The sequence below is a fragment of the Thermobia domestica genome, chromosome 7, assembly GCF_964235325.1.
Source record: "Thermobia domestica chromosome 7, izTheDome1.hap1.1, whole genome shotgun sequence".
Taxonomy (NCBI): domain Eukaryota; kingdom Metazoa; phylum Arthropoda; class Insecta; order Zygentoma; family Lepismatidae; genus Thermobia; species Thermobia domestica.
The window spans coordinates 289,108,821-289,134,500 of NC_137460.1; the positions used below are offsets into that span (position 1 = coordinate 289,108,821).

At 37.1% G+C, this 25,680-nt stretch overlaps 1 protein-coding gene across 21 annotated transcripts in view; it reads right to left on the minus strand.

The window, feature by feature from the left end:
- LOC145691015 (uncharacterized) overlaps positions 1-25,680 on the minus strand; it is a 220,959-nt gene that overhangs the window by 115,263 nt on the left and 80,016 nt on the right. For 2 of the 21 annotated variants that reach the window (XM_081766543.1, XM_081766535.1), the window contains one exon: positions 15,131-15,310. The exons of 9 other annotated variants lie outside the window; for them this stretch is intronic. In XM_081766543.1, coding sequence (XP_081622669.1) covers positions 15,267-15,310 — 44 coding nt within the window. In that variant the 3' untranslated portion in view covers positions 15,131-15,266. Of the gene's footprint in view, positions 1-8,044; positions 10,716-10,922; positions 11,579-15,130; positions 15,311-24,340; positions 24,516-25,680 lie in introns of those variants that run through there. 10 more of the 21 variants (XM_081766530.1, XR_014132326.1, XR_014132331.1 and 7 more) reach the window with 10 other exon arrangements.

Here is a 25,680-nt window from a genome sequence, read left to right on the forward strand (position 1 = left end):
ACACTAAACAGTGTTAGAAAGACAGTTAAGAATTATCTTTCAAATAGATTTGGTAGTTTTTTTTTTTTTTTTTTTTTTTGTTAACTCAAAAAGGAAAATAGAATTCTAACCGCAATTTTAAACATTTTATGATACATTAAATGTTATTTGTGTTATTAATTTGTCGGGCGTACCCTACTTGTGGCATTACGTTTCGCCACTATAATAGTATCTGGTATAATTTTAAAATATATGTATAAAACGTGGCAGTTGACACAGGAATGTAGAATATAAATATGCGAGGTCATTAACTCGAACTGGCAACATAGTTGTGGAATGCAATGAGTGAATCACTCACCTCAAGAAGCTTACAGTCCTTCGATGTAGTCTTCGCCAGCCTGTTGAACTTTCGCCAGATGTCTAGTAACCGTTGAATATCTGTCAAAGTCCCACTTAGTAAGAGGTTGTTAACAATGCGCCCTAAGGCACGAACAATGCTGGGAATGTCTCTGAAGCGTCTGCCCCTGAGAAGCTTTCTTCATTTTTGGGAAAAGATCAAAATCACAGGGGCTCATATCCGAAGAGTATGGCGTATGCTCCAGTACCTCCTAACACCATCGTCGTAATAGAGTCTGTATTAGATGGAATGTATGGCATCTGGCATTGCCGTGTAGGCGAATTGGTTCAGACTTCAGGAAGTGTGGACGTTTGCGCCGCAAATGGTCACTGAGGTATGAAGCATAGTGTGCAGCATTGACGGTAACGGTTTACGGGCTCTTGCCTAAGCTTTTTCGGTCTTGGAGATTCTGGGTGGAGCTATTCACTCGACAGACGTTCCATTTTAGACTCATGGCATCTTCCCCACGTTTCGTCACTTGCAATAATGCGGTTCAAGAAGTCATCACCTTCCTCATTGTAACGTTGAAGGTGTAGGCGCGCACATTCCTACCTATGCCACTTTTGAACCTCGGTCAGAACATGGGGTAATCATCTTGCTGTAAGATCTTGTTAGCATGCGGAACACTGATCCGGAAGAAATATTCAGCTCCTGTGCCAATTCACTACAAGTCCAGCGCCGATCAGCTTCAAGCAGTGTCCGTAGTCTTGCAAAATGAATTTCGTTCGTAGCCGTTCGCATATGCCCTCCACCGTGCATTTTGTCTGTTGACTGTCGTCATGCCTGAAATGCTGCAACCCATCTCTCCACTGTCCGATACGATAGAGCAGCTTCACCACAAACCTCTACTAATCCTCTGTGAATTGTGCTAGCATTTCGCCCTTGTGCCACCTGGAATTTGATAAACACATTCTACACGCGTGAACATTGCGTTAGAGCCGTATTTCACGCAACAATCGCTTTAGCAATGTCTACTCGCCACACACACCGTAACATGGGACAGCAGCAGCGTTGAACTGACTCGTACACATCCATGCAACACACTACGTTCGTCACTTATCTCCTGCCCACACGACACTCCAATCGTAGCATTGTTGCCAGTTCGAGTTAAATGACCCTCGTATATATCAGGCTCTTTGTTTCTCCTTTTTTATTATTTGAAACTTGTAAATCAAGCTACTGAACAGAAAAGGAAAGTGTCCGATATTCAACTAAGAATGCACCTGAATCTAAATAATAAGTACTTTTGTATACTCTCTGACCCGAAGGGGCCGCGGTGGCTCAGTGGTAGAGCGTTCACCTCTGGTGCTTGGGGTCCCGGGTTCGAGTAAACTTTGTGGTGGACAAACACCGTGTGCGTGGGTTTTCTCGGGGTTCTCCCGTTTCCTCCCACTTTCTTCATTCCACCATTTCATTCATTACTCATCATCACCGTCTCCTTTAGCCTAACCGGCATACCGTGGGACGTAAAACTCAAAAATTTCATTTCATTTTTTCTCTGACCCGAATTTCATTTTAGAATTGAAGACTCTTATTGCGTTTTAATACCACAATGATACTTGATATATCGATGCATATGCATGCGGATCCGCAGAAGAGGACTGTAAGCCAGGAAAGGACTGTAAGCTTCTTGAGGTGAGTGATTGACTACATTTCATTTCACAAGTAGGCTGCCACTTCGAGTTAAATGACCCTCGTATATAGCCGCGGATCCAGGATATGATCAAGGGAGGTGCTGAACCGTAGTATCCCGCTTTAATCGGTGTAAAGAAAGTAGGATTGAAGCCCATTTTATCCAGTGTATAGGCCTGCCTGAGCGTTAAAGGGGGGGGGGGCTGTAGCAACCTCCAAGGTGACATATGCATTTGTCTCATCCTTGCAGGAGTTTTTTAAACTCATCTGAAAAAAAGATCGGGGTCCAGAGAGCGAAGAACATCCTTCACAGCTGTTTGAACCTCCAAATCATTCTGGAAACGTTGACCCTGGAGCTGAGACTTCAGTAAAGGAAAGAAGTGAAAGTCATTCGGGGCCAAGTCCGGACTGTACGGGGTAAGTGGTAACCTTTCCATTTCATTTCTCGAAGTTTTGCCTGGATTATTGCTGCCGAATGGGAACAAGCATTGTCATCCAGAAGAATGACACCAATATACAGTAATCCAGGGCGTTTGCGGCGAATTGAGTTTTCACTTTGTCCAGTGTTTGGGAATAACGTACAGAATTCACTATCCCCCCCTTTTTTTTTTCAAAAACTCTGTGAGCACTATGCCCTTGGAATCCCAAAAGAGAGTCACACGAACTTTACCTGTAAGTGGTCGAACCTTGAACTTTTCCCTCACAGGGAACGTGGGATGTTTCGATTCCATCGATGTGTCCTTAAATTCTGGATTGTAGTGTTGAACGATGTTCTTATCCTGAGTCATAATATGGTAGATAAAGTTATTCTTTTTTTTTGTGTGTGTGGTACCGGGTCAGAGAATCCGGGCTACAGCTCAATACACGTATTGCGATGTTGTTCAGTGTGTTGTCGTGAGACCCAACTCTTAGTATATCCTATTGTTTCGTAAATGATTGTGTGCGGTCGCAATTGTAATGTTCAAATCAGCGGCTGCTTCACGAACCTCGATTCTTCAGTTGGACAACACTAGGGCGCTCACTTTGTCAACCAACGTTGCGTCGCTGACTAGAGACGGGCTACCGAGCCGATGTTCATTTAATATGCTTATTCGTCCTTCAGAAAACAATTTGCCATTTGTACTGACATTATTGAGTGTCCATAAATAACAACCAGCTTCCTGTGGATGTTGATAGGAGCAAGGCCATTTGCCCACTCATACGGAATCTCAGAATGAATCTTTTCTTTACTCAACACCGCCAACACATTTATTCCGTTATGATTTGCTACTCCTTATCAGGTCTGTATTTATATATTGTGCGCCCCTGTGCTCTAAATAATTTGCCGCCCCTTGGAAACGACCAATATTAGAGTTGGATTCATAGCTTTTGCGGTCGCTGAGATTAATAGTGACAGTTTTAATCCAATTCCACTTCAATGTCATACTCCACTCCCCAGAGAGGGGGCGAGATTTTTAATGTAATCAAAAACGACAGATATTAGTGTTGAATTCATAGTTTCCCAGGTAGCTGATTTTAACGATATCAGTTTTTATAATGTTAAAGTTCATCCTTACCCCTTGGGGTGGGGTGGGAGAGGGTGACTTTTTAAAAATAATAAGAGAAAGTAGCTAATTAGTATCTACTATAATTAAGCGAATTGAACACATTAACATATTTTCTCGCGCTTGCGCGGGGCTCTGTGGGTAAGTTTTAAATATTAATTTATTGTGAATCTTAAAAAGAATTCCAAAATTTTGCCGCCCTGTGCTCGAGCACAGAATAGCACTTACCTAAATACAGGCCTGCTCCTTATCGCCAGGGTAAGTTTCTCACTCCATGAGTCATACTAATCACGCGCGCGTGCACTGTAGTCCGCAGAAACATTGCATTGAGTGATAAATGTCGAGGAAAGAACAAAACACATTGCTACTGTAATGACAATTATCGGGCTCGTACTTTCTCAAAAAAAAAATAAATAAATAAATAAATAAATAAAATAAAAGGGAAACACATGCTTACTAAGCAAGTGAAGATCTGCCTTGATGTAACGTTTTGGCCAGATCTAAAGAGTTTTGTAGATTGCGTACAATAGTGCTCGGAAAAATTTCTTCTGACCTAAGCGTCAGTTCTGAAAAGCAGGGGCCACAACATTAAAAATTCAATTTTATATACAGGCCTACACGTATTCACTTTTAAATTAACTAGCCACCAGACTCATTATTTCCGGACGCTATGGCGACCTGACGACCAGGATTTTTCAAGCCCTAGTATACAGTGGTGGTTTCAGCGGGTAGGCACGGGCCTACCGAAAAAATTTGAAAAAAAAAAAAAATTAACATTAAACGATACAATAAAGAGTAAATATTTTTCCACTATTTATATTAATTATTTAACAAATAGCATCAACCACTACTATAAAAGTAATTTCCTATTGTCATTAATTAATCAAATGTGTATATGTATTCATAAGCGAGAGAGCGGGCCCACCTACAATTAAAATCCTAAAGCCGCCTCTGCTGGTATACCATATATACATAATGTCCTTGACATTGATTTTTGACAAGAAATCATATGAACGACTAGAATGGTTACAATTATAATTCAGAAATATCTAAAAGTCAGAATATTCAGCACATAATAGTAAATGAGGAAAATACTTTTAGGATGAACACTCCGTATATTCTATAATGGTCTTCACATCTAGTTCAAATTATAAAAGGTAATTAACAGAGTGTCTGCTCTTCGCACGGACGGAATAAGTTTACGGAAATGTAAATGGAAATATGAGTTTCTTAACAACCAGCATCCGAATATTAAATTTACAATGGAAGTTGAACTCAATCTCGTCTCCCATATCTTGACATCATGGTATACAGAAGACCAGATGGCAGCCTAGGCCATAGTGTATACAGGAATCAAACACATACAGATTTATATCTGAATGCCAACAGTTTTTATCATAAAATTCAACGGGTTGGAGTTCTCAACACTTTAGCACATAGATTATTCTCCATTTCCGACTATAATTGCCTAACAGGGGAACTTGATCATGCTTCAGAACAGATACTTAATGAGAGATATAAATATGGTCCTGAATAGAGCCAGAAGAAAGAAAATTAACAAGGAAAAAAATTACAGAAGAATCTACAGATGAAGAACGGAAGAACACAATCTGTCTTCCTTAAACCGGCAACACTTCTGGAAAGCTTAGCCGACTAATACATACATCTCCAGCAAAAATTTTAAAACGTTACTGCAACCAACCAAAAACGATCTGGGCCTTCGAACACCTGGGTTTACCGCACCCCATGCGAATGTGGCAAGGCATACATTGGACAAACAGGACGGACCATTGAAGCCAGATGCAAAGAACACAACAGTTACATCAGAATAAACCAACCAGAAAAAATCCGGGCTAGCTAAACATAGCATGAATCAAAAACAAAATTTTATTCACATATACTAAAATAATAGCAAAATCCTCAAGAGTTTGGGATAGAATGATAAAAGAAGCTGTTGCAATCACGCAAGGAAAAAACGCACCTTAACAGAAACACAGGATTTCAACTGAGTCAAACATGGACACCGATTATATCCCGCCATTTCAAGCATCAATCAGAAGAATCCAATCACACACATATGAAGTATATATTCCACGCACTCTATTGCCTTATCATATTTGCCTGAAGATGAGAACTATGTCAGCCCTCGAAACGTTGCAAGATACAACAGTATTTACCTGGTTGCTTACCCGAGAAGACCTGTTTGTAAATGGAAATTGTTTGAGTTTTCAAGGTAGTTGTTGATGCACGTCCGATTTCACTGGAGTTAAGTAAACATTCACCCCGTTTCCTTTGCTAGGAATCACATTTCACAAAACTTCATCTGATATGTCAATCTAGTGCTTCTATATATAAAAATGGAAATGATTTCATATCACTTGAACCACTCGCTTGAACACGATCAAATTTTCAACACAGATAAGGTTCGGGCCTGGAATGTTTTTTGTCATTTCACTTTGACGGTGCAACTTAAGGGAGGGAGAGATATTTAAAAATGATCGAAAATGATCAATGTTAGTGTCGAATCCATTGTTTTTGGGATCGCTGAGATGAACAGTGATTCTTCGGATGCCGTTTAAATCCAAATTCAGCTCCGCAACTTTGGGAGCAAGAAATATATAAAAACGATTTTTTTTTAAAAAAAAATGACCGACATTAGTGAATCCATAGTTTTCGGGGTGACACAGTCCAAACAGTGACACTTTTCATGTTTAAATCCAAATTCACACCTTTATGTCCAAAATGAAATGTATTGTACCAGTGCAAAAAACTAGTATTCTACTAGTATTTATATAAATTTACAATCTTATGTGTAATAGGTTCGGAGATCTGCAGAACAGCAACGAAACTTTAAGACCATCTTTTTTGTCTTTTAGGGACCGAATCTCGCAAATTTGCCTTTTATCTTTATTATAACGAGATTATTGCTACAAAATTTCAAGGCTCTACTCCTAACAGTTTTGGAGACGTTGTAATGAGTGAGTCTGTAGATTTATTTATAAATGTTATTGAATCAAAATCTCTTTTTTGTTCATTCAATTTCATTACAACTGGCTAGGAGCATTGCATCCATCATAATAGTCGAATATGAAACAGGAAATATTAAATTTTAAAATTTATTGAAGGTAATGTGCATTGAGAAAAGTCATATAGAAACAAAACAGAAAAAAACTATTTTCCGGCGGTTTAAAATTTCCGGAAATTTTACAATGCTAACGAGAACATGATGAAAAGTAATGCATCCCAGTTGGTTTCTAGAATTTAAACAAAGATCTGATTGTGAGTACCATTACATTGTATTAATGACACTTTTCTCTCGATTTGTTGCCGGTTTCAAACTAGTTGTCACCAGAGTCCAAGGTCTACAGGAAAAAAACATGGCGTCATCTCACAACACTATGTCAGTGCGGCTGAAGCAGTATGCGGTGATCGAATTTGTCACAGCAGAAGGTAGATCTCCCATTGACATACATCGAAGAATAATGGTTGTTTACGAAAAGGACTGTGCAGACATCAGTACGATACGACGTTGGGCTGTTCCCGCTCGTACAGGAAACCCTACAGCATGGCAGCGAACCTTCCCATTGTTAACTAACATCGAAGTGAAAAGTCACGCACTGCAATGGGTGAACCACATCCCAATCGCGTTGATGAACTGATTCGAGAGAACCGGCGCTTACTATGACGTGTGGCATGGGGTATTCTATACGTAAAATCATCACATATGGTTGCTCGACCATTAGGATTTAAATAATATATATATGAAAGGTTACTTATTAATGAGATCTTAAGAAAGATTACAGTGAAACCTATCGACTTGGCCACCAGCTTATCTTGGTCTGGTTCGTCTTGAACCTCCATCTTCTTATCATTGCTTATTACTCTGTAAGTTGGCCACCTATCTATCTTAAAAGTTGGCCGCATTGAACCAATGTTTACTCTATGGTGATAATGATAAATATACCTGTGTATTTTGGCCACGTAAAATATCGTTTTATTTATTTTTAACTTTTTCGTATTTCCATATGATAGGCAGATGTTCTGTGTTTATGACTGGAGACAAAGCAGCATGGATTCCCCACGATTTGTTCTTGGATGTCAATGGGCATGACATCACCTTGATAAAGGGGTGGTAGAGAAAGATGTGAATAAGAAAAAGCACGTACAGGAATTCAGGAAACGGTTGTACGTATTTGTTTACCCTATCTGTTTTAGTAAAACCATTAACTATATCGGCTCCTTTCATCAGTGAGATTATTTAGTAATTCCGGAAAATTCTCACGGTTAAAGCTAACCATCTCAATTGTTAACTACTGTACTGGCACCTGACGGCTTGTCGAAAGGTAGCTTAGGTTTTGAGATATGAATTCCTTTAAGATTTTTTTCAAAACATCTTTTGCTCCGAGCGAAACGTTTGTAGCTCATCAACAAGAGGTAGTTAACTACAAAATTAGAAGTGTATATATATGACAAATAGAATAAAAGAAATACGTCTAAAATGAACCACCATGAATAAATTTATTAATAACTGATTTGCTATTTTTTGAAAGGTATCTACAGAAAATATTTGTCACTGTTTAATCAGTTCAGATGAAAGTTTCTTACTCTACAGACAGCTAAAGAGCGATTTCCGATTTTGGTGTGTGTGTCTTCAGTAGAAAGGGACGTGTTGAGTTCATGAATTCATAATGGATTCAAAACACAGGAAGTTCGATGAATTGTATATATACTGTATATGAACCCTATTGTAGTAATTTTTTCTAGTACTCTATATTGTTATGATTACTCTATATACATTATTCAAAAGTAGGTATGGTGCCATTGCTTATTAAAATTTTACAATCAAGTAATAGTAGACATCCTATTCCAAAAATTCAGTAATCACACCTATTTTCCGTAAGTTGGCCACTTTTCAATGGAACCGATGGAGGCAACATAGACAGGTTTCTCTGTATCATATTTTTTTCATCTGCCTCCATCTTGGATTTAGCCTCGTTTTCCTTCACTGCCGCACATGAAAATAAGGATTTGCGGTGATGTACAAAACGGGCTTCTGCACGGTTATTACGAAAGATATAAAGTAGTACTTGTACTATGCTTAATGGTTAGGTATTTAACCTAAATACTAAAATTATGGATTAAAAGTTTTGGTCTGTAATATTGTCTAGACCAGCGTTTCTCAATCGCTGTATCGCGACATACCGAATACATATAAGGTGTATTGCAAACTGTTTAATGTCCTCTAAGATCTTCCGCAAAGAAATTATGTTTAGAAGAAAATAAAAATTTATCGCTAATCGACTTGATTTCCCATTTGTCTTCAAAGTTTATATTTGGAAAGTTTCCTTTTAACGCTGTTCATTTTTCTTGGGAAAGGACCACTGGACATAAGAGTGTGCCAAGAGTTCGTCCACGCAGATACATGCTTTGCAAAAATCGCCAGGGACAAATATCTCACTAGTTTTAAGTTTAATGTCTTTTTTATATTTCTGATGGTAATATTTCTTTCTCGTATTCCTGATTAAGAATCATAAGTTTCTTTTATGTTAATAAGTTTCTATTCAAGGGTCTTACGTAATTTCCTTCTGAGACTGATATCTCATAGTCGTTCCATTTTTTTAAAAGTGTTTTACGTATTTTTGTGTTTGCTTTTTTGCATCTAGGGGGAAAAAAATCACATGGAGGGGTATGTCGAAAGTTTGAAACTTACTTTGGTGTGCCCCAAAGAAGAAAGAGATGTTGAGAAACGCTGATCCAGACACAAGCAGTTTGGAACATAACACTTAACACATTTAATGATACGACATTTGTCGTTCAAGACCTTGATAACGCAGCGTATTCTTTTCCTTTGTAAGCCTCCTGTTTGTTCTGAACCTGCACATTAAACCTATCTTATGTTACGTTCCCTTCTTTAAATGCAACACAGATATCACACTCGTCTTTTCTTCGTTTGAATATTGATATCTTTTCTTCATCAAGAATTTCGCAGAATCTCTTTCTTTCTACATGAGCTACACCATTCTCCTGACACCACTCTTTATAAACTGCGTGCATGTTGCTCACAGAACTGAAATCCAATACCACATACAGTCGTTCACTGGAACCACGACAGTAGTGGGGAGGAACTTTTAAAACGTTAGAAAGCCATTGTTTTACCGAATCTGATTTTAGTTTCTTTCCTTTAGATCTGTCATCATGTTGTTCACACAATTTTGTTCTTTCCATAGAATCGTCCTTCCCGCAATTTTTACCCAAGTAAAACTGCTTGATCCAGCTATTAAAAATATCCTTTTTCAGACCTGTAGTGGCCAGAAAGAATTTTCTGCAAACTCTGACTTTCCCTTCGTCTTTTGTTGGCAGAAAACAGTCATAGCCTTGGATTTTCCTGGGAACATTTTTGCTAATATTTTGATTTCTTCTTCTCAGAACAGAACGAAAATTCACCAGTCCACAAATATATGCCTTCTTTTCATCCCACGAATTAAAATTCCACAGCGTCTCATGAATGGATTTTCGTTGATCTTCTTCAAAAGTTGTACACCTAAAACTTCTCGCAGACTTCTTTTCTTTCTTGTGTGCACACATACACGGAAGCAATTTTCGCTCTTCGCGATCGACTACAACGTATTTATTTCCTATATATTTTTTACCTTGATATTTTTTCCCATGTAACCTTAGCAGTTTGTTAACTTGGTGATGTGAATTCCCTTTTCGTCTTACTTTTGCTTCACAATTATCATCATTTGATTCTGTTCTATCTTTCATGCTGTCACTTATTTGTGCACGGATTTCTTCACTCATTTGGCTTTCATTGCTGGACTTCAGGGAAACAGAAGAATTTAATGTTCCATAAGCGGAGCCTTCATATTCGACATTACCACATCGAGTTTGCTGGGATAACACAAATAAATCTTTCTCTGAGTGGGTATCACCTAATTCTACACTTAGAACACTATTAACGTCTATAATGTCAGTTATTGTCGTTTCGAAGGAGGTACAATCACCTTTGTATGTTGTTTGTGACAGCACGTTTGAACAATATGGTGTATCTCGCACTGGGAAGTCGATGAGCTGCGGATTCTGGTAGGACAATGAATCCTTTCCAACTGCGTCAGGCCCTTGAATAGGGGGATGACCCACAGGGAAGTTATTGCTGGAGTCATCTGGAAACCAAGAAAGGTCTTCAATAGAGAAGAAATCTCAAAAGGTACGATATTCTCAATATCTTCCATGACACAATGTTATCATTATAAATGAATACCATTAGCAATAAATTTGATTTCCTACAATACCAGGTATATATAAAGGACATGGGATTCTGTGCAAGGTTATAAATTTCACTAAACAAATTTTAAAGTAACGAAAATAAAAAATGTAATAGAATTTGAGGTTTGATATAAGGGAGCGCAAATTATAAATGAATACTGAAATTTTACTTAATTGGGTTCATTTATAAATATGGTTGCCGAATTGAAAATGTCCATTTAGAATCTTTAGCCAGGGTCGTATTTAACGTTTCTTCCGGGGGCATTACAAAAGTAACCCCATTCAATAAATACCGGTGAAGAAAAACTGAGACAGTGGGTGATCATGACACTAAACAGATGGTAACGAGATCAGCCAGGCTCAATAGTAATAATAAGTTTTTCACTAGAGTGAAACACTCGTGATTTTCCTGCACTGGCGACTGGGTTGACAAATCTTGAAAACTGAAGGTAATCCTGGAAACAACGCAAAGGCTTTGAAATTATTATTAAAGAACACGGTGTCAAGATGGAAAAAAAAAGAAAGAAAGAGGGAAAGAGATATAATGATTATGAATTCGTGACTAAAATGTTAATTACAAGTTCTTTTTATTCCATATGTTAAAATCCCATGTCATATTCATTCATACACGCATGCACAATAAATTTCTGAAATTTCCTACACTAGAGTATAAAGAAAACTGGTTCAAAAAAAAATTGTCACCCCAGGCCATTGTTCATGTTGGACCACGCGTAAATACGGCCCTGTCTTCAGCTATGTTCTGCAAACAGAAAGATATTGTTAATCGTTAGTATACTCTAATTTTCAGTTAATCGTTATTAGTACTCTAACGTCTCCGTTAATTGTTAATACACTCTAACTTTTCTTCCGTTACAGAAAGGTCAACGAAACGACAAGTTCATTATTTTTTCTGGCACAAAACAAAAGTTATAGCTTACACTTTAAATCTAATATACAACTAAAACACATTAATCTCTGAACTTTCATCTGGATTATCCCTAAAACTTGTTAAACTTGAACTTTTCTTAATAAACTACTTTTTGTTGAAGAAAAAATAAAACTCTGATACATGGTAATAAATTTACCGAAAATTAATGTACATTGTTCATTTGCTAACTGGGTCATATAAAAAGTCTCCGCGGTTTATTGGTACACTTTTGAACAAAAACTTTCTCTATTCAAAATCAGTTTTAATCAAGTACATATTGACCATTATTATCTATAACCTTTTACCATTTTTCGCGTAGCTTCGTAATTCCATCTGTCTAGAACTTTTCATTTATCGTTGAAAAACTTGGCCAAGTGCAGCGGTGCTTCATAATAATGGTCAATATGAACTTGATTAAAACTGATTTTCAATAAAGAATTTTTTTTTTGTTAAAAAATGTACCAACAAACCAGAGAGACTTTTTATATGATCCAATATATTCTATTATGGTTGTGACATAATAATTTAAGTTTTGATTTATTTTACCGCTGTCGGACTTGCTCAATGGTAGATTTAATAATAACAATATATTAGAGTCTAGTTTAACCGAATCCCAAATAACCAAACTGAAAAAAAAAAAAAAAAAACTTTTCTTAAACGGGACTTATTTTCAAAGACTGGCAACGAGTACAGAAGATTGTTTCATCCTTATGGTAGCAATTTGCAGACGCCACCAGAGGCGCTAGTTTCGCGTCAGCATCGTGCCAGACACTTGTGTACAAGCCGTGCAGAGAAGAGACGTGTGTGAGAAGAATGCCACCGAAAATCGACCCTTTTTGGGAGGGCTACATCGTAGCACTTTCTGATATAGGCTACAGCTATAGCCGAATAAGAAAACAGTGCAAGAAGAAAGGTTTCACAGTGTCTGATAAGGGAAATAATGCAGCCGTCTATCGCAATGCAAACCCAGAGCAAACCATTGCCATGCGTCGTCAAAAAGGGCAAAAGAAGCAACCGGCTCCACAACGCAGTAAAGACGTCATTAACAAGGTCCGCCGGTTTGTGACCCATGAGAATCCACCCACCCAACGTGACATAGCGAGGCATGTTGGACGGTCAACTGCAACTGTACACCGAATCATATGCGACAATTTGGGACTCAGAAGTGCACACAAGCGGTGGGTGGCATGCGAAAGGCTATATGAAGGTTACCTGGCAGGTGACAAATGGCGTTATGTGATCAGCTTAGATGAAGCATGGGTCTATTTGACAGGATCCCAGCAGATGCATGCAATTTACTACCGCCGCAATGATGGAACCGATCATGCAAAGTGGGTTCGCTCCTGCAAGGAGAGTTCTCCAAAGAGATTTATGGTAGTGACGGGTTTCTGAGCAAAAGGAAAGCATCCGATACACCACGTGTCATCAAATGTCAAGGTGAATGCAGCGTATTATATCGAGCATGTACTGGACCCATCTATCGCCAATATGTCCCGGCTTTGTATGGCAATGACACTGAGAGAGTGTTAATCCACCAGGACAAGGCCAGCAGCCATACTGCCAAACGAACGGTGGCCTACATGACACGTATGGAACAAGAGACAGGTGTAAAGACTATCCCATTTCGAGACATCCCCGTCAAGTCACCAGATGCATCCACTATGGACTTCTGTGCTTTCGGCCTCCTCAAACGGAACATCAATAAGCGTCGTCCGACCACACTTGGTGGCCTTTGGAAAGTGTGCAAGGAGTGGGCGAAATTGGATCAGGCAGTGCTCAATAGAGATCTCCTTCAGTGGAAACTACGATGTCGTGCAATCGTTCACCAACGGGGCTCTCACATTAAACATGATCGCTGGTGGAAACGGGGTTTTATGCCCTAGGGCACGGGTCTGTAATTCACTACCATAAGTCTGAAACAGCCTTCTGTACAGTACACTTGCTTTAGTATAACTGCTACGTATCAAAGAGTAAATTCATTGTTAGGATGTACTGACTATATTCACCCTCTCCTTCATCCCTGTCTATTTTTAGCATACATACTGTACCGTATTGCAAAGGTTGAGGCAACTGCCAGTTGGCATTTGTTTTCAATTCGGTGCGGCTGATATTTCACTATTATAGTATTATTTTATATCAAATCTTTGCTACGGTTTAAGTGAATTTTCATTCAAACGAAACACTATGAGCCCCACTAAACTCAGTTAAACAGGACTCTACTGTAATAATAATAATTGTGCCTAAGCGTACACATTTAGATATATTACTTAGATAGTACAGGAAAATTCGATAAAAAAGAAAAATAAATATTACGCAAATTAAAGGTAACAATTTTAATTTAATTTAATTGCGTAAAATGAAATCTATTTTTCTTTTATCTCGTTTCTTCTAATCTAAAGTAAGTATATGTATAAACTGACGTTTTTTTACACTATTCATATTCTTCCGAACAAATTTGAACTTTCGTGATGGAGTGTTCTTAATCTGACTCACATCCTCCGGAACAAATTTTAACTTTCGTGCTAGAGCATTCTTAATCTGAGTCACATTTTCCCGAACAAATTTTAACTTGCTGGAGTTTCTTAATCTGAACTTTTCTTATAACAATTCATAAAAGTCCAACTAGGCTGCACAAAGAAATAAAACGAACAGATGCTCGTGAAATAACTTTAAACTTACGAAGATTTGGCGTGTACTCTCAGATGAGACAAAAGTTGTCTTTTATATTTGAAAGAGTTTTCACATTCTGTACATCCAAACGGTCTGTCATCGGAATGACTTTTCATGTGATATGTTAAGGAATTTTTGAATTTGAATAACTTATCGCAGATTGGACAAATAAAGGGAATCATACTGACATGGGTACGCGCATGAGCTCGCAAGCTTTGCTCTGACTTATATGCTCTCCCGCACTTATCACACTCATAATTCTTTTCATTTGAATGTGTTATAATGTGGCATTTGAAGCTGCCAGGTCTAAAGAATACTTTTTCACAGATAGGGCAGATATGTTTTCTTTCACCAGTATGAATACGTTGATGTAAGCGCAGTGTATCCTGGTCTTTGTAATTTTTTCCACACACTTCGCATATATAAGGTTTAACAACAGTATGCAACTTCTCATGTTTAACAAGAACTTTCTTCGAGCTAAACACAATACCGCAGTACATGCATGTAAATTCCTTTCTAGCAGAATGAGTCTTACTATGTTCGAGACTGGCTTTCCTTGTTCGAAATATCTTCGAGCACACACTGCAGGGATATTCTTCCAATATGAAGTGAAAAGTCAAAAGATGATCTTTTAGACTGCACTTCTTGGAGAAACTCATGCTGCACTCGTTACAGTAAAATCTTTCCAAATGGTTCTCTAAATGTTCCTTGTAATATTTCTCCATGACAAATTTTGCCCCATCCAATTCACAAACGAATTTTCCTTTGGAATGTCGCCTTAAGTGCTTCTTCAAGTAACTCTTCTTCACATCTTCACCACAAATTGGACAATTTATTCGGTCATTGTTCTTTAGTATTGTTGCGTCCATAATATTAACATCTGCTCCCCCACACCTAGAACAAACATAGAATTGAAACTCTTTGTATAGAAACTATAAATAGAAACGAATATTTTTTAATGATTTTCTCTTTTTAAAAAAATTTCTACATCTGATACTTTTTATGTGTATCGGAAACCATAAAAATGCCTAGACAACGTGAGAAAATATATTACATTGCGCGAAATTATCTAAACTTAGAATCGTACAGATTAGCTGGTTTTGAGGAAATTCCCGTAAAAGTAATATATTGCTCGTGATTCAAAAAAGGGTTTTAAGAACTAATAGAGGCAAAAATAAACAACACACGTAGGCCAATATTTAAGAAATTTAAAATATTGCCTTTATCCTCACTTTTATGTATTTCGAATGTTGCTCTTTGTTAAAAACATCAACCTTTAAATATAATACCAGGCCTACGGATGCAATCCCTAGCAAACAACACTGCACAAAGTTAAACGATAGGAATCCAATGTTTATGGGTACCATATTGTATAATAAACTTCCTCAATATATTCGAAGGACAGAACAAAAAGGAGAATTCAAGAGGTTAATAAAAACATACCTGCTGGAGCACTGTTTTTATTCTGTAAACGAATTTTTAGATGTGTGAATGGATTTGCCTACTGATAGTGTTGAAAACATTTATAGTTTTTGTATTGCTTTTATATCGTAGATACAGTAGTAGTTTAAATTAATCGGTATGTATTTGTCATAACTAGAGACTGGATGTTAGACAAAATGTTCTATCTTTTATATTAAAGATATAATCAAAAACAGCGTTTTAAAGCTTATACGGAGGGTTATAGTTTCAATCTAAGCCAATTTTATTTTGCTTATTTCGCCTCTTATTGCCTAAATAATTGCTTTAGTGCCTAAAGTTGCCTATTTTATGCATTTTCTCTAAAATCACACACACACACACACACATTATATATATAATATAATAAAGAAAGTTCTGTCTCTTTTTGTGGAGGTCTGTCTGTGTTCAATTGGCCCTCACACCATGAGTTGAATTTGAACAGAGATAAGGCGAAGGTCAGTTGTTGGTGTGGGTATATCCACCATACTACCTGCCAAGTGAACTTTGTGGTGGACAAACACCGCGTGCGTGGGTTTTCTCGGGGTTCTCCCGTTTCCTCCCACTTTCTTCATTCCACCATTTCATTCATTACTCATCATCACCGTCTCCTTTAGCCTAACCGGCATAACCGTGGGACGTAAAACTCAAAAATTTCATTTCATTTCATTTCACCATACTACCTGATTGTGGCAATCCAATTACACCGTGAACGTGCGTAAGGACAGAGTGAGCATGGAACCTCCACAGAGCGTCATAAGGGCGTGTATGCTGTATGAGTTCAAACTGGTGTCAAACACCGCTGCAACGGGGCGGAACATATTTACCAGGCCTTCGGTGAGGGTGTCGTGACTACGCGGACAGTACAGCGGTGGTTTAACAAGTAAAAGTGGTGACAAAATACTCGAAGACGCGCCACGTGCCGGTAAACAAACACATGTACCAAATTAAGATCTTCAGGCAGCATGAGGCGAACAGTGGCTAGGCATGTGAGGAACTGGGGCTACAATTCAGTGTGAGTGGAGAAACCATTCGGCACCACCTCTATCAACTTGGGAAGCACTACAAGTTGTATCGATGGGTCCCACATGATTTGACTCTGGGCCAGGAGGCAATGCGGGCAGACACCTGTGTTTCTTTGCTGCCTCGTCTGAGGAGGGAGCCATTTCTGGACAAGATGTTGACATGTGATGAGAAGTAAGTCCTGTACGAAGCTCCGCGGCGCTGTCATGGTTGGTTAGCATCCCATGAACCGGTTCCAGCCGTAATCGTGCGATATGTATGATTAAAAACATGAAATAAATGAATGAATGAAATGAAAAACATTACTATTTCTTGAGAACAGTTATTAATGTTCTCCTAATGACCGACTAACATAAGATAATCTATAAACTAAAATAAGGGAAGTTTTCTAATCATATGTTTGACTCTTAATTTGGAATCTTCTCTGCATACATAGCGACAAGAAAAGCAATACAAGATACAGAAGAAAAAAGGAAGGAACGGATCGTAAGAGAGCAGTCTAAAACCATTTTGACCTACATGGTTAGTGACTATTGTGCCTCAAATAAGAGTATGTAACAATGTGTCCACGTTGTGGGTTATTTGGTTTGAAAATTCTAGATTTAGAGTATTGAAGTCGCTTTAACTAATAATAATACTGTCTCGTATTTATTATTTAATCAACATTTCTAGCTGCTTTAAGAGCATCAACAAATTTTGATAAACCATCATCCTGTGTTTCTTTAAAATATTTCGACGTCGGATTGCTAGTGTTCTTTGACAGTTATTTTGAACTGGTCTTCGTCAAGTCTACATGACCTTCCCACGGAACTGCATTTTGTTGCAGCCTTTCACACTACTGTATTTTAGTATAGCGTTTGACACACCTACAATTTATTATAGCCTTCCACACAACTGCATTTTATTTTGAACGTCCCAGCTTATTTACCTGAAGCTGTGCATTAGCTGTTAAATTCAATGATGTTTTTTCCCCTAAAAATTTAAAGAGATGAGTTATTGTATAGATTCAAATGAGGGGAATGGGTTCTATGAGATGAAATGCAGTGTTAGGGAGCTATATAGCTATGAGTAAGAAAATCTGAAACTATTTTATTTAATGAACATCTTAGGGATTACATAGGGGGGGGGGCACCATAGTCTAGTGATTACAGCGTTGGACTCAGGTCCGCGTGGTCCTGGGTTCCATTCGCGACCGGTGCTCCCCAATTTTCTGTGTCCGCCCAGCGTCGTGAGGCAAACTGGGGAGTGGCAAGCTCCCAATACGCCGGTTAGCTGGCCCCGTGTTCGTCGTTAGGATGGACGTAGTTCAGCTGATCGTTGACAGATGGCGTTGGAGCGGCTTTACGACAAGTGGTTTGGTTCTTAGGGATTACATAAAAACTGCAAACAAAAATACCCAACTCCCAAATAAATGATAGACCTACCTCTGTATCACGTGAAACATTTCCTTTTATTGGTGATAGCGTCAGTCAGCTCTGTGACCTTCCTCAACACCAACTGTGGTTGTAGAACTTGGCTTTTTATTTAAAAAAAAAAAAAAAAAGGCATTGTTGAAAGTTGTTGCGCTGGAGAATTAAAAGAACACAAAGAAATATCTGAAAAACTATTACAGAGGTATTACTTGTTATCCCCGAATTCTTCAATCTTGGAAATTTACTTTTTCCTTCGTTCTCATCGTAGAAAATTTGTATTGAGACAATCACTATTATTACTTTCTTCATAAACTTCTATCAGAATGATGAAACAGCATCGCTATTCCTTTTAATAAATTTTGGTAAATTTTCTTCCTTCTCTTAAAAGCACTAAGCTTTTCCCTATTTTATGTTATATATGTTATTATATAAATAAGTCGAGTTACATTACATATTTAACTTTTAGCTGACATAACAACTAAATTAAATTATTTGCTATACACACGCTCAAGTAGGTGTTCCTACTGTTTTGTTGTCGTTACCTGAACTACAAAGGGAACAAAAATTACTGTTCAATCGCCGTATAAAATTCCAACTGTAAGCGGATCCAAAATCATTTTTTTAAATATTACTAGCAGAGTTTTCGTTCTTCGCATGACAATACGTTTCATTTTGGACATACACGACTGAATTTGGAATTAAACGGCAGCATCGGAAATATCACTGTTCGTCTCAGCGACCCCGAGAACTATGGATTCCACACTAATATCGGCCATTTTCGATCATTTTTTAATATCTCCCCTTCCCCTAAGTTGTGCAGTCAAAGTAAAATGATAAGAACCATCCCAAGGCCGAACCTCATCTATGTTGAAAATTTGATTGAGATCGGTCAAGTGATTCAAACGGTACGAAGTCACTAACATAGTGACTTTCAATATATATATATATATATATATATATATATAGGGTGTTTCAAAACAACACCAACAACGTTTGGGAGGTGATTCCTGACACCGAGATAAGACAAAATGTATAGACCATTCTGGGTGCACAAATGCTTCCTTTGGGAGTTATAGGCTGCTGAAAACGTGAAAATGTAAAATTTGATGGTCAATAGCTCCAAAACTATGGGACCTATCGTAGTCGGATCAACACTTCAGTTAGGAACTAGTATGTGCTCTATCCAAATATCCAAGTTTCAGAATTCTGCGAAACTTCCGCAGCATTTTTATAGAGAAGGTTAGAGAGTACTTCAAAATACTTGTCCGTAGCCAAACTCCCCCTATAGAAATTGCTCCGTGAATACCTTAGGATTCATGTATTTTTGGATAGGGCACATATTAATTCGTACGTGAAGTCTTGACCCGATTATGGGAGGTCCCATAGTTTTGGAGCTATGCACCTTTAAAGTTCAATTTTTCATGTTTTCGGCAGCCTATAACTCCGAAAGGAAGCATTTGTGCACCAGGTTTGTCTATACTTTTTGTCTTATTTTGGTGTCAGGAATCACCTCGCAAACGTTGTCGGTGTTGTTTTGAAACACCCTGTATGTATATATATATATATATATATATATATATATATATATATATATATATATATATATATATATATATATATATATATATACAGGTATTAAGCATTTCCTGTCGTTAAGTTAGCAATGTCATCATTCTATTTGTGATGCAGGTCTAGATAAGCCAGTTGTGGGGAGAAGTACCCAAATCAAGAATGAAAAATACCAATTGAGGAACATAATGTAAATAAATAAAAAATTTTAAACAAATGAGATTTTAAAGTACTACCACTACCTTGTCTTTGTACGAACAGCACTCTATAAAAAAAGAAAAAAAAACTTTAAACCGAGACTTGAATGCACCGGTGATATACATACCAAAAAATATTAAAAAGAAAACTGACTGTGCACTTTTTATTCATTATATACAAATGGAAATTAATAAATACGCACAAAAATAAATAAATAAATAAATAGTATATGTAGATGTTGGGGGAGATTTGTATTTTCTCTGGATTACAAAAAGCTTTTAAACAGGAATTTTTGTACACATTTGCTTCTATTATAAGAGAAAGTCCTGAATAATAATAATAATGATAATAATAATAATAATAATAATAATAATAATAATAATAATAATAATAATAATAATGTTATTTTGGATTTGGCCACAGTAGGATTTTATAGGATCAGGAAAAGTAATTTTTCTTTCCTTTGTAGTTCAAGTAACTGGAACAAAACATAATAGATTAAACTTTCTATGATGAGAACAAGAAAACAAACGAAAAAAAAAAAGTTCAAAAGTAAAGAATTGGAAGGAATAAGAAGTAATATATCAGTAATTCTTTTTCCAGATGTTCTTATAACTTTCCAAGATAACAACTTCCAACAATGACTATTTAAAGAATGAAATCAAGTTTTACAATCAGAATTGATGTTGAGGAAGATCACAGTGGCTGACCGATATTACTACCGGACAAAAGGAAATTTGTTACGGGACACAGAGATAGGATTTTTTAAATTTATTTATATGATATGTATTGTACAGCGTTCACCAGTAAAATAATAATAATAATCAAACTCACAATTTGGTCACTGTCATACACAGCCAGTTAGCCAAACTATCACTTGACGAGCTGCAATTTCGTAATTATGTAGAACTAGGTAGTTTTGCATTCAAATAATATATAGAGCTAGGTAGTTTTACATTCAGATAAAATGTACTGTAGAGCTAGGTAGTTTTGTATTCAGATATGTAGAGCTAGGTAGTTCTGCATTCAGATAATATGTAAAGCTATATAGTTTTGCATTCAGATGTGTACAGCTAGGTAATTTTGCATTCAAATAATATGTAGGGCTAGGTTGTTCTGCATTCAGATAATATGTAGAGCTAGGTAGTTTTGCATTCAAGTAAGATACTTCTTTTCTATTCCTCAATCTTTTGTGATTTTCTTTTCCTCTTGTTTTATCCATAGTGACCAAGAATCCACAGCAGGTTCGGAAGATACGTGAGCTGCACAGAAATCAGGGAAAAAGCAAAACTATTGAATTAATTTTTTTTCCACTTTATGTAGACATAAATTTCCTAGTAACTGAACCATGCAACCAGGGACAATACTCAGCTATATTTGGCGCATTCACACCTTTGTTTCTTCCTGCCAATTGAATACCATGAACGAAATAGTGACGTGGGCAACTGGAACATCTAAAATATATATATATATGTTCATATAGGGCAGTTTTCTCCTTCTTTCGAATAATGTATGGTTGTAATTTCTTTGTGTGATTTAATGGAATTCCTTTGTTCGAATTTGAGAGCTTAGCTGAGATATTTACATATATTTTCAGTACATAAATATTGTAGAATTGTTCTGTTCTTTTAGATGTTCTCAAGAGTATCTTCAGGAACACAATGGCCCTGTGGTAAAGCGCTTACTTCTGGAGCGAGGTGTCCCTGATTCGATCCCAAGTCAATTAAGTTTGTGGTGGAAACATCGTTTCCCAGATTTCTTCCACATTCTCATTCCACTAATTCCATCATCGTTCGCTTAGCTTAAAGGGCATAATCGTGGAACATTTAAGTACAAATTTCATTTTTACGCGTATCGTCAGCGTCCTGGACAGCATCTGGGTCTATTTTTTTAGTAGGCTCAGATACAGTCCACGATTACGTTTTGATGCTAGTCAGAGCTCAACTTTCATAAATGTAGTTTATAAAAAAAAAAAAATGTTTGTTCCCTTCTGACATGTCAATCCATACTAATGAAGTACATACTTAAGTAAATAAAAACAAAAATAATACAGCTACAAATTCACACTGATGGCCCAAACCAATTGAAAAGGGATTTTTATTTTCCCCATGACTATTAGTGAAATCACAATACACACAACAACTTCTCGATATACTATTTCTGATAAGTAGAATAAACGTAAAACCTATAGTACACTTATAACGTAAGATGCAAAATAATATTAAGTTTCAAATATAGAATTGATGCCACAAAGTAAACCACTACCCTACATTAATCTTAACTTGATGTGAAGCAATATGATATATGCACGTTTTAATTTCGAATCACAATCAAAGCAGCTAATAAACTTGTAAAGTACCTTTTACTTGGAAGTCTTCTATTTTAACACTCAAATGCTTCTGTGCTCATTATTCCTCTACAAGCCACGGCAAAAAATCCGTCTATGAGACACATTTTCCTTCAACGCATGCAACAGTGATTATAAATCGTTTACATCTTGGGCCACACAACGATCAGCTATTCTTTTAATAATACCGTCCACTCCATTAGGAGCACCTTTTCCATATTCGGATTCACTATAGTTATAAGTTATACCTAACATTCACTTTTAGATATAATTTTGCAAGTTCCTTTCCATTATTGCAAACATTGTTTTGTTGCGATATTGTGTCCTCGTACTATCTGACACGAAGTGAATACTCGTCCCTTGAGGAAACATATCAAGGTATTATTTCCAGAATAGGTTCTAGCTGTTTCAGAATAGCTAAAGGATCATAGCGGAGTTTGTCAGAAAGAGAACAAAACGCCTTCTTGTAGTTTTTAGTATAGAGAATTCCAGTGTGAGGTGTAACTTGTTGACGAGAAGCACAAAGTGAACAGACTGAGGTTCAGCAGCATATTTGAATTTATAATTCTGAGAAAAATCTATATGCGGTACAAGTTAATTTCTGGCAAGGTTATCTCTCAGCTTCTTCATGCTGAAGTAGTGGTGTTTAATATTTAGAACATAATGAAAAAAGGCACCCACTGATGATTCAAAAGATATCACCAGATACTTGACAGAAATTTTGATGAATCCTACTTGTCTTTTGAACTGTAATCTCAACACCTTCGATTATATGTTTTCTCTGTTTTTGCATATGCATTGCTTGTAAGTAGGTATGTGATCCGTAACCTTATTATACCTCAGTCACTTCTTTCGACACCTATCACACTTCCTTGTAAGGCACATTTTGGTAATATCATTGCGAGTAATATACGATTTTTTTCTTCTAAAGTAGCTTACTTGGTAATATTTAAAAACAATCTCCAAATCAATAAACACACATTATCATGTTTTATACAAAGGCAAGTATCTCTATAACCAACCACTTAAGCAACAATCCAGAATGAGTTCAGCCAAAATAAGGTACTGTTAACTTATCTTAACATTTCTGGTTAAATTTTCCAAACTTTCGTTTAGATATCGCCTCTGCTTCGTTCACACAGTTTTTTTCGAATTGTGTCTTCTTTCCTTGGGCACAGTGTGGAATTTTCGTCAACTTCACAAAAAAAAAAAAAAAAAAAAAATCCCTGACACTTATGTGTAACGAAGACATATTTGGCACTTTTGTCTCGTTCACAACAATATTTCAACGTAAGATTTTTTTGTTAGATGTACTGAGCTTTGTATGGTAGGAATGGTTTGTGTATTCTGTATTTTTGTAGTACTTTTCCTGATATATATATGTATGTGTGTAAATATTTGTTTGTCTTCGTTGGCCTTTAAGTGCTTAAACCCCGTTTCAAGTTTGCAATTTTAAACTTCGACACAAGCCTTTTCCTGACATCTCGGGACACAGTTCTCCCTCTTATGCATGTTTGTTCTAGGAGTTCCAGACTCACACATGACCTTCTTGACGGAGTTCCTTTTCTTCAAACGGTAATACCTTTTCTTATACTTATTTCTAATTCTTTCTTATTTTTTCATTTTTACCATTCACCTTCTTACGTCTTTTGTACGCGTTTGCACGATCATGTTTAACAAACTGACGGCCTACACTTCACATCTGCTTTCAGAAAACACAAGGGATGGCTGTGGTTTGTTTCGAACAGGTAGGCTACGAGCAGTGAGGATAAAGGGACATCATCTACGATTTTTGGCTTCATGATCAGTTGATGGACGATCCATCTTCTTACGTTCTCTTGATGCTCTTTGGGCATCTCTCCATACACGTCTTTGAACTTGACGTTCTCTTGAAGTCATGTCCCCAACCAGTTTTATTCTCCCTGACAGTTTACGGCGTTCATATATTTCGTGCTTCTTTCTTCGAAGTCGCTCAAGCCTCTCAGGGTCATTTTTGATTTTCTCCGTCCGTCGCCTTTCACATTCTCGTTTCTTTCTTAAGATTTCCTCCCTATTAATCACTGTCCTCTTCCTTCTCATTCTCATTCTGGTACTGGAAAACACAATAATGAATTGTCGTGATAAGAATTCACGAACACACTAAATATACAAACGTACTTAATCACTGTAGTACCTATTAAAGTTGCTAACACGAACTATAAAAATATCCATTTTACATGTAAACTATAAAAGATAACTAAAAAAATTGGGTTCACAAATATGTTGTTAAAGGAGATAAGAACTTCTATCCTACACGTTTTTACTTAACATAATTTATTAAATTCATTTTTAAAGATCACTACTTAGAATGTAAACACTGGTAGATCCAGATGCGATTTACTTCCCAGTTTTGTCATTAGCATGGACATTTTGTATCATGCTAATCACGTGAGCAACCATGCTAGTGACACATGATTATTTTTTTTTATTTATGACACGGAAATGTAATTTTTACAACTGCATCTAAAGCCTTCATGTTTGTGAAAGCCTATGAGGTACATGCTGGTAGGGTTTTTCGTTTTCGTAACCTCGGACATGAAGTACTAAGGTCAGTACCACACCCAGGCCCGCTTTAATACGCCCCACGTACTCATTTGAAAGGTTAAGTAGGACTCGGGAGCGAGTGTGGGAAACCCACCGAAAAATTCCTGAAAACAGGCATCCTAGGGAGTCAAACAAGGTCTTCCAACTGTCAGTTCGACGCCCTTTCATCTAGACCACTACGTCGAGTAAACAATTTCCTTTCCCTTCTCCCATTTTCACACAGACACACATACCATCACACAAAATTCCAAAGCAAATGGGCAAAATCGTTAACTATCATGCGGTCTTGCGTAGTTACTTAGAATTGATGTGAAATACCTTCCGCCATAGCACTGTCATTTCAATGAACAGTTAGCAGAATATCACCAACTTGTCTGCCACTCGAGAGGTTCTACATTCAAACTAAAACGGCAGACAATCATGATCTAGCTTTCCCTAGTGTCTGCTCATTAACAGCTTACAAATGCCTGTATTGTACCTTACAAATGCCTTATTTTAGAAAGTTATCTATTTCACCATTTTTCTTTTCACCGACCCCCATTCCCTCCTACTCCCCAGTTCAGATATGTTGTCACTGAAATACGTCATACATTCCTACTGGAAACAAACATGAGAGCTTTAGATGCAGTTTTAAAAATTACATTTCCATGTTCACATACATAAAATAGAAAATA